We start from the raw sequence: 10,479 nt of genomic DNA, 5'->3' as shown, positions 1-10,479 counted from the left end.
TGCTACTGTCAGTGGAGTGCGCACTGGTGGCAACAATGGAAAATTTAAAGAAAAGTCTAATGTAGTCAAGGATGGAAAGCCCAAGTACACTGCACACAAGTATATCTAATTAATACAACCAGTAATCTTAACCTGAGAGTTTACCTATGACTTGGTAGATTATGGGAGATACATGCAAATAAGTACAATATTTAATCTCCTAAATATGAAATTGTCATTCCCTGAAATCACAAGAATGACCAGAAGAACTCCTAAGTTTGAAAGCTTTTCTTCCTCACTAACAGAAGTTGGTCCACTAAAAGATAGTGTCTCTAATATTCTGGGACTGACGCAGTTACAACACTGCATACAATAATTCACTTAGCCTCTTTTGCCAACTCTTGTGATTTTATTGCAAGTCCCATGAATTTGATATTTTTCTTAAAGTAGCAGCTCGCAGACTTATGTGATTACATGAGAATCTCAGCTTTCATTAAAAAACAAAGTTTCTAGCCCTCATGGTGCCAGAAAAAAACCTTAAAATGTGACCCAAACATGTCCTAATGATTCATAAGCATGAAGCCAAATAATACAAATTTTATATGTATTATTTTAAATAAACTTCATGATTTTTAAACTAGTCTCATAATTTTGCAGGGCCTGATTCATGATGACTGAACATTTGAGCTGGCAATACTGATCATGTGAGCTGTATTTTGCTGTTCTGTGTAGTTGCATGGTGCCTGTCACTCCTGTATATTGTTTGCATGAGGTGTCTTACACGACTGAGCTATAGGGTTTTTATTTTATTTGGGTTTTTTTACACATAGTGAGTATACTCTCTTTTAGATAGGAACATGCGTTTTGCGTGCCTTTCCACATGCAGAATGATGTTTGTGGGTAAAAAATGGGAATGCATAACAATGAATAGTATTTACAAAATAAACTGTATTAACAATCAAGCAAAATGTTATCTTCAACACAACAGCAAGATATCAAAGAAATCATCTGACATTTCCAACACCGGTAATTTCCTTTAGCTTGATTACAAGAATCATATATATATTTACAAATTCACTCATATAATTCTAGTGATAAATGGGTATTCAAAAAGTGTGTTATTTCCTTTTATTTACCCTATTGTTTTGGCATCCCAGCACTGTGATATAAGATATAGTACACCAATATAATGTTCCTGCCACATCTGTACACTGCTTTATACCATATTTCTGTATATTTTTGCCAGAAAAATAATTCATAGTGTTTAAGGTCAAAACAGACCATTGGATCACCTAGTCTGACCTCTTGTATATCACAGGCCATTATATTTTACCCAGTTACCCTTGTATCGAGCTCAGTAACTTGTGTTTGACTAAGGCATAACTTATGTTCAATTCCTACTTTTAAATTACTCTATTGTACAAATTATGTGGAAAAATCCTCCTTACTCTATCAAGCTAAAGATACGGGCTCAATTTCTAGTTCTATGCCACATATTTAGCTCTTGCCTTACTGAAAAAACCCAAGCATTATCTCCAACCCATCTGGCTGTGTGGTGCAGTGAAGGAAGGTCTGATAGATAATACTTTATGCTGCTATAAAGGAGACGAGGTCATTATTGATCTCAAATGCAGTAAAACCAGCCAGAAGTGGGACTGCAGACTTCTAAGGGATGCCCACCTGCTGATTTGGAAGTTATTACCAAAATATACTTTAGAAAATTCAGGATGGGGGAGATTTTTCCCATTATCTCTTTTTTAAATGTTTATTTCAGGAAGGCCAGACTTGTGCCAAACTCTGCATTAATGCCATTCTTGTTGTAGAAACAGAACCATCCTATTAATCAAGAACAATCTATTTGGCTCATCTATGAGGTAACACTACTGCATATAAAGCAGCAAAAAAGAAAATGATATGCATCTTTGCATGTGAGAGGATGACTAACTTCATAGGTGAATAGTTGCACAAACTATAACGAAAGTGTCCGCACTTCCCAAGCTTGAGAGCAAGCGAGGGGTTTATCCACCCAGCTCCTGCTTGCTGACTTCATTCATCCACCTTCTGAGCCCTCGTTGTTCATGCATCAAGGGTGTGATCATCTGCTCAGCCTATCTTGTGGGCCTTCGGGCCCACTTTAAAGCATCCTATCTATCAATCCCCCCTTTGTCCCTAGAGGACCCGAAGAGGGGACTCTTGGGACACATATTTATATATATTGAGGGTTTATTACCTGGTAGGGCCTTTTAACCCTGGGGGCTTCCTTACATAGTTGAGCACCCACACAGCATCCACACCTTATGATTACATAAAGCAATAAAAGCCCACAAATAATAACAGCAGGACTTTTAAGCAGATTATGTAGCCATCCACCTACATCAGGCAACCAGCTAAATAAATCACTCCACCAAGAGTTCCAGCTGGGTTGCTTTCCTCCATGATCCCTTGCAATTTTTTCAAGATGTTTTGCTCTCTCCCACGTGACGTTACAAACATCAGGAATATATACGCAACATTCTTGTCCTATTAAGGCACATGTCCCTCCTTGTGAGGCTAACAAAATGTCCAGAGCCATTCTATTCTGAAGAACCATTTGCCTAAGCTGTTTTTGCTCAGTGGCCAGATCAATGAGGGCCTCACCAGTGGTATTAGCCATTATTTCTAACACTCCTTGTAATCTCATTATACCTTGCCCTATATGGTAAGTGACACCTCCACATGCAAAGAAAAAGGCTGCACAGGTTCCTGTCCAATCAGTAAGTGCTTTCCAGGTAATGGGTCGAGACCAGTCAACATCTTCCTTGGCACCTCGCACATTTCTTAAACGTCTAGAAGGAAGGTGATCTCGATATAGGTCAGGGGGTTCTAAGCAGGCCAAATAGCATGACCCCTTCCAGGAGACAGGCAAGCTTAAATAAGCCTTTTCTCCACAAACCCAATAGACTCCAAACAAGGGATTAGATATAACAGATGCAGTATATTGGGGTTTGTAATACCATCCAGTCCAGGCAGAGAGACCGTGAAAACTATTAGTAGCATTATCAATACACTGACACACAGAGTACTCAGTACCTGAAGAATTAAAAGAATGCTTTTTTATGCAGCGTATGCAAATGATCTCTAAACGCTCCAGCACTGTGGTGCACTTAGTGTGTGATAGATCTGGTGCTACAATGCAACGTATTTTGGTAAACCCATGAGGTTTATCCAATACCAACCGATTAAACAAGCTGCAAAAGTTAGCAGGGAAAACATACCAGGACTTTTCAGGCCGGGGTAAACCTTGTACAAGAGTACAATCAGGTCCCCGTCTTTCACCAAAATGGGTTCCATTAAAATAGGCTTTACAATTGCTAACTCCTACAGGCACATTTCCTGAGCCCAGGAAGCACCACTCACCAGGTCGCTTCCACACCGTAAGGTATCTATTAATCTGGATTCCTGAATCTGCCCAGGTTAGGTTCTGCAAGCCTGAGGAGTCCTTCCATGAAGGAGTCCATGTCATATTCATAGAGCTAAGAGGTATGGGGATCATGGGAAGACCTCGGTGACTATCTACTGGCATCAAGGAGCATACCCAACATGAAATGTTATTCAGTGCTGGCAAACGGGCTTTCATTTCATAAGCAAAGCGAATAAAGGCATTATTTTCATATCCCTTAGTTAATCCAACCACCAGTGAAGAAAAATAACAAACAACACACAAATAAGTCCACTGACTCCCCAAGCGACTATTCGTGGCCATCCCTTAGGGAATGGACACAAATCTACTTCTTCTTGAGTTTTAGCCTCAGGTCGCCCAAAGGGGTAGCAGTCCATGTGTCCTGGGCACGGCGGTCGTCTGCTTCTGGCTCACCCGGTTCACGGTGGGTGAACGTGCGTGGCTCCCTCGAAGTCCGAAGCCGTCTGCTTCTGGGGAACCCTTTACCAGGTCGGGCTCCCTAGCAAGGCTCGGTTTGACTCTGGTATGATGAATCCAAGTGGGAAGTTCCTTAACCCGAACAGCAGTAGGGCTCACCAGGATAGTCTCAAACGGTCCTAGCCACTGGGGTTGAAGTGGAGTCTTTCGGTAAGATTTGATCCACACTGGGTCAGCTGGTGAAATAGAATGAATAGCTTTCCACAATGGTAAAGATTGAGACTGTGCTGAGTACTGTTGTAATGTAGTTAAATGCTGCTGCAATGCTTTTACATAAGCTTCTGTTTCACAAGTCAGATCAGTGTCACTGGGTATTGAAACCAAAGAAGTAAAGGAAGGTGGTACATGTCCAAAAAGTATCTCAGAGAGTGCTAGCCTAGTCCTAGAATTCGAGGTAGTCCGGACAATATACAAAGCCAAAGGAAGAACTTTAGTCCGGTTCATCTTGAGTTCCTTACACAGCTTAGTTAGGGTGGTCTTTAGAGTTCCATTCATACGCTCCACCTGGCCTGAGCTCTGAGGGTGCCAGGGAGCATGAAAAACCCATTTTGTCCCAACCGCCTCAGTAAGTTCCTTGCAAATTTTTGCTGTAAAATGCGTTCCCTGATCAGAATCAATATTTTCAGGAGGGCCAAATCTTGGCATGATCTCATTAAGAAGCACCTTGCAAACTGCTTTGGCAGTGGGAAAGGCCTCTACCCATCCTGAAAGTTGATCTACAATTACCAGCAAATACTTCTTTCCTTCTGAGGGGGGTAATTCAGTAAAATCAATTTGAATGTGTTGCATGGGCCTATGAGCCCATCTGCGCCCACCAGGTGGCGCCTGTTGGCGTGTTCCTTTAGGATTACATTGCTGACAAAGAATACAACTTTCCACTACTCTTCTAGCCATTTCACTTCATGCAGGAGATACAAACTGCCTAAGAATGATTTGAACCATTTTATTCGCTCATAGGTGGGTGTTATTCTGAACCTTTTGTAGCACCTCACGCTGATAGCTTCTGGGTAGGATAGGACAACCATCACATTCCCAAATTCCCACTGAATTAAGTTGTGAACCCCACTTTTCCCATGTTGCCTTTTCAGTATCTGAAGCTTGTAATTGCCTTGAGCTAAGGGAGAGATCAGGTCCAATTGGGCCCCTTGTAGGGCTGCTGCCTTGGCTGCCCTGTCTGCCAAGCGATTTCCCATTGCGACTGGATCAGTCTGCCTGGTACGAGCTTTGCAGTGTATCACTGCAATCTCCCCAGGAGCCTGAATGGCTTGAAGTAGTTCAGCAATTTCTTTTCCATGGGCAATCTGAGCTCCAGACGAGGTAATGAAACCTCGTTCCTTCCAAATTGCACCCGTGGCATGACATACCCCAAAAGCATATTTTGAGTCTGTATAAATATTAACTCTCTTTCCTTTAGCATAAAGGCAGGCTGCAGTTAGGGGCTTTTAACTCCGCAGCTTGGGCACTCACCCCGGGAGAAAGAGCTTTCCCTATTAATAGTCTTGCTATCAGTAACTGCGTATCCAGAGTGTCTGATTCCCTCTCGGACAAAGGCAGATCCATCCACAAACAACTCAATTTCGGGGTCTTGGAAGGGAATATCAGTAAGGTCAGGGCGAGGGGTAGAAATTAAGTCCAAAACCTGCAAACAATCATGCACATATCCACTACTTCCCTCCTGGGGCAACAAGGAAGCTGGATTTAACGTGGCACATCGTTTGAGGGTTACCCCATGAGTCATTAAGAGAGCAATTTCATATTTTGACAATCGTTGATTAGTTAGATGCTTATGCTGCTGCGAATTTAACAAGCTGGCCACAGCATGAGGCGTATGCACCATGAAGGGGTGTCCTAGAACTATTTCTTGAGCCTTTTCCACAATTAAAGCAGCTGCTGCAACATTTCTCAGGCAGCCTGGATGGCCTCGAGCTACAGGGTCTAATTGTCCTGAAAAATAAGCAACAGGTCGAGGAAAGCCTCCAAATGATTGTGTTAACACTCCAGATGCCCCTCCTTTAGATTCATGTACATACAAGTCAAAGGGTTTGTTATAATTAGGGAGCCCTAGTGCGGGAGCCTGAACAAGGGACTCCTTGAGTGTTCTGAAGGCTCTTAACTGCTCAGCATTTGGATGTAAAGGCTCCTCTGCCCCTTCTTTTGTTAACTCATGTAACGGCTTCAATAATTTACCTGCAGCCACTATCCATGAACAACAAAATCCAATCATTCCAATAAAGCCTCTCAGTCCTTGTTTTGTTGTGGGAAAAGGAATATCTAAAATTGCTTTTACCCGCTGGGGATCTGTGCAATGAATTCCAGGTCCTAAAGTACACCCCAAATACTTCACCTCTTGTCTTGCCCACTGCAGTTTTGTGGGGCTGACCTTGTGTCCCTTTGTTGCCAACTGATTAAGTAGATAGATGGAATCAATTTCATTATCTTCCTGTGTTTTTGATGTCACTAAAATATCATCAACATAAGTTACCAAGGTAGAGCCTTGGGGTAACTGGACATCTTTTAAATCTTCTGCTAAAATTCTAGCAAACACTCCTGGTGCCTTCACATACCCTTGGGGCATTCTAGTCCACGTAAGCTGCCCTGGGGTTGGAATTTCCTGTTTCTCCCCCCTTTGCCCGGCTGCACCTGGTATTCCCCAGGTGAATGCAAAAAGGTACTGTTTATCTGGGGCAACCGGTACAGAAAAGAAGGCATTTGCCAAATCCAGGCAAGTAAACCATTCTGTGTCTGGCGGCACCATTGCCAATATAGTGCTAGGGTTTGGCACTACAGGGTGTTCTGGGATCACATATTAATTAGTCTCAGGTCCTGAACCAGTCGATACACCGGTTTTCCATCTGGCCCAGGCTTAGGCTTCTTAATAGCCAGAATAGGGGTATTGCAAGGAGATGCATGGCACCAGGATTCCCTTTTCCTCCAAATCCTGTATGAGAGGTCCTAGCCCCTGAACAGATTCAGGTTTCAGAGGGTATTGTCTCTGGGCGGGGGGAGGCTGATCACTCTTTACTGTGGAACTTAAAAAGGGAGCTGATTTTACTAGTCCCACTGCATGTTTTCCTCCCCACACTATAGGGTTAACTTCATTTTGCACTCACACAGGGAGATCTTTACTGAACTCCTGAACCTCCAGCCCTGCCAACAAATATGCCTTTTCTAATGGGAACCTTAGAATGATGCCATCCGGATTACAAAAAATTTGAGCATGCAATTTACACAGCAAATCTCGCCCAAGCAAGTTTACTGGCTCATTCATAAGCAAAAAGGAGAGCTGAATATTTAAAGGGCCCAAAGTGGCCATGCAATCGCTGGTCATAAAACATCGTTCTGTCTCTCCAGTAACTCCTATCACACATTTTTCAATATTTCCTTTTGGGGCCGCTCCCTTAGGTATGGCTGAATGAGTAGCACTGGTATCCACTCAGTTCAAAAGTCTTGTTCCCTACTTTAAGAGGAATCACAGAGAACCGGGCATCACATTTAAACTGCACAAGTCCAGCCTCATAAATCTCAGGACTCTAAGGGAGCGGCGCCTCCCTTCAGTCGCTGTCCTTTGCGAACTGCCCTGCTGCCTCTGGCTTATACTCTTTCTTAGGGTGCACTGGGCACTCTCTCTTCCAATGTCCTTCTGCACCACAATAATGACAACCACCACTTCTAATTCCTTCTCCATGTCCTCTGCCTCTCGCTGCTCCTCCTCTTCCCCTTCCATTCCATCCACCTCGATTCCATCCACGACCTCTGCCTCTTCCTCCGGTCATTGCTGCTGCCAACAGTGACACTTGTTCCTATATCTCCTTCTGCCTTTCCTTCCTTTTCTCTTTTTTCTTTCTTCTCCTCTCTCCCATTAAACACTCTAGTAGCAATGCTTTTCCCTTGCATACGGTCTGGATGCTCTCTAAATCTCTTAGCAATATCCTCCGCACATTGTGACATGATAACCATTTTAACCATCTCCTTTCCATGATCAGTTTCACGATTCAAATTCCCATGCTTTCTAACTTCACAAATCAGTCAGGCACAAAAGTCAGAGGGGTGTTCGTCTGGACGCTGAACACAAGCAGTCACCTTGCTCCAATTTGGAGTAGCCTCTCCTGCGTCTCTAATGCCACTCAAAACAGCTTTCAAAAATCCATCCAGCTGTACCTTGCCAGCCGGAGTGTTAGGATCCCAATTAGGGTCAGTAATTGGCCAAGGAACATCCAGATGACCTGCAGATTTTTCTTTTACTCTTTGTCTTTCATCTTCTGTCATGAGAGTATCTAATAACTGATTAACATTTGCCCAGGTGGGCACATGAGTGGAAAAGATTGTGCGGAACATTCTTTCCACTGCCTCAGGATTGTCCCGTAGGCGAGGCATAGTACGTTGCCAATTAAGCAAATCTGAAGTTGCAAATGGGGTATGGGTAAAAACCATCTGATATGCCCCAGCGATCAGTGGAACCGGATAAGTTCTTAACGGGGCTTGTATTGTCAGGCCTGTTTCAAAGGCATTCTCCCCCATGGATTCAGATTCCTTCTGAATTTGATGAAGACTGGCTGAAGACTGGGCAGGGAGGGTGAGACTGACTGATCTCTCTGAAGATGAGGGAACATTACTCTGAGCTCCCCCTTTATTTTCCTCCGTCCCTGAACTGTCCCTAGCCTGCTCTTGAATCCTTGCACTCCGCCGGACAGGGGGAAGAACAGGAACAAAATCGTCCTCCTCCTGGTGTGGCTCTGGGGGATATGGCGGGGGATTTTTACAGGAGTTCTGCATACAAACAGCTTCAATAGCCACTCGTCCCTCCGTGGGTTTATAATTATACCACACAAACAAATAATCCATTTGTCCCGGTCTAAGATCGACCAAAATATCCCTTAAGGAGTTCATCCTATCTGTGGAAAAGGTTCCACACTCCGGCCAGTCTCTAGTCGGGGACAAATGAAAGGTAAATGACGGCCATTGGATCCAACACAAATCTCTCATCTTAGCCTTGGACAATCTGGCCGTCCTGGATTTATCCTTCCAATCTCTCAGAATGAGAGATAACGGGGCATCCCCGTGGCATTTACTGCCATCTTTTCCCATTTTCCTGTACCGAGTGCTCACTTACCTAGTTCCCGTGACTCCTGCTCAAAGGGCAGGTGGACGTTGCTGGATTTAAACGGGCTCAGGCTGGTTCATGAGACGACGCCTTATCGCCAGCATGAGATCCGACTCCTAGACAAGGCTCCTCTCAATTGAAGGATGCACGCTGTGTTGCGTTTGGAGACAGACCCCCTCGCCGGAGAGTCAGACGGGTCCCAGCGGAGTCGCCAAATCTGTCAGGGTTATCTTTATCCCAAACTTTTCAGGTTCGTTGTCTGACCGCAAGAGAGACAGGCAACCCAGCAAAGTCCAAAACCAAGTTCTTTATTGATGCATGCACACAAGCAACAAAGAACAAGCCCGTTCTACACAGAGAACCAGAACCAGCCCCCCCTTTCTTCAATACAGCACAAATTTATATAAGCAAGTTTACATCACAGTTAAAGCATTTAATTGCTTGCGGTTAATTAATGGCACCTGGTGAAGCATTTGATTACAAAATTCATGGCCTTGAGCAGTTCCTGGCGCACAAGCATCTTCCTTATCAGTACTGAGAATTTTTTTATCGGCACTTCCCAAGCTTGAGAGCAAGGGAGGGGGTTTATCCACCCGGCTCCAGCTTGCTGACTTCATTCATCCACCTTTTGACCCCCCCTTGTTCATGCATCAAGCGTGTGATCACCTGCTCAGCCTATCTTGTGGGCCTTTGGGCCCACTTTAAAGCATCCTATCTATCAAAAGTCTTAAGAGAACAGCTGAAAGGAAGTTAGTATAGAGCAGTCCTGTGAGACAAAGGATTACAGCTGATAGATGCATAGTGACTCTTCCCTCCAACATGCTATAGTTAGACTAGTATGAGGACAGCCAGGCAAAACACAAGTGGTGGTGGCAAAATGCCTCATAAAACTCTAAGATGTTTATAAAAATAAAACAAAATGAAATAAAAAACAATTCGGGCCTACAAGAGGGCTAGGTAAGAGGGAGACAGTAGCTATGTGCTCAACTGGTAAGAGTTATCTCTATAACATAAAAATTAAATATTTAGTAGCCTGGGTCTACATATACTTTGGTTTCTAGAACATATGTCCATGATTTACAGGGCTATTTTTACCATTATTCCAAGACTTGTGACATTATTAAGGTTATACTGTGACCAAATAACCTTTCATGATGTTTTCCCAAAATTTTTCATGATAAACCTCCAGTTCAATTAAAATATAGATCAGAATGAGGGAGAGAGCTTACCGTGAGCAAGGAGTCCAACCCCTGCAAATATCTCAGAACCACCTGTGTCAGCATGTTCCTTGCTTTTACACAATGACACCAGGGCCACATTAACCACTGGAGAATGAAACTATACCAAGCTGACATGGGGTCCTATAACAATGGCAGACAAGAGAAGCACCTGATTTTGCTATCAACTTAACACTGGTTTTAAAAAGCATCCTGTTTAAAAGTCTCCAAACTAAGTATTCACTCTTTTACTGCTGCTGAACTCT

The 10,479-nt window shown here is 43.5% G+C and overlaps 1 protein-coding gene across 1 annotated transcript; it reads right to left on the bottom strand.

Moving 5' to 3' along the window:
• Window positions 1-984: 984 nt before the first annotated feature.
• On the bottom strand, window positions 985-10,249 carry LOC127050923 (syncytin-1-like). The gene is made up of 2 exons (XM_050952634.1): window positions 9,006-10,249; window positions 985-4,071 (listed from the first exon to the last, which is right to left on the bottom strand). The coding sequence occupies exon 2, from the start codon at window positions 3,719-3,721 to the stop codon at window positions 2,186-2,188; it is 1,536 nt and encodes a 511-aa protein (XP_050808591.1). The 5' UTR covers window positions 3,722-4,071; window positions 9,006-10,249; the 3' UTR covers window positions 985-2,185.
• Between the last annotated feature and the right edge of the window lie 230 nt (window positions 10,250-10,479).

This window comes from Gopherus flavomarginatus, chromosome 5 (genome assembly GCF_025201925.1).
Source record: "Gopherus flavomarginatus isolate rGopFla2 chromosome 5, rGopFla2.mat.asm, whole genome shotgun sequence".
Classification (NCBI taxonomy): domain Eukaryota; kingdom Metazoa; phylum Chordata; order Testudines; family Testudinidae; genus Gopherus; species Gopherus flavomarginatus.
This window is presented reverse-complemented; position numbering and strand designations above follow the sequence as displayed.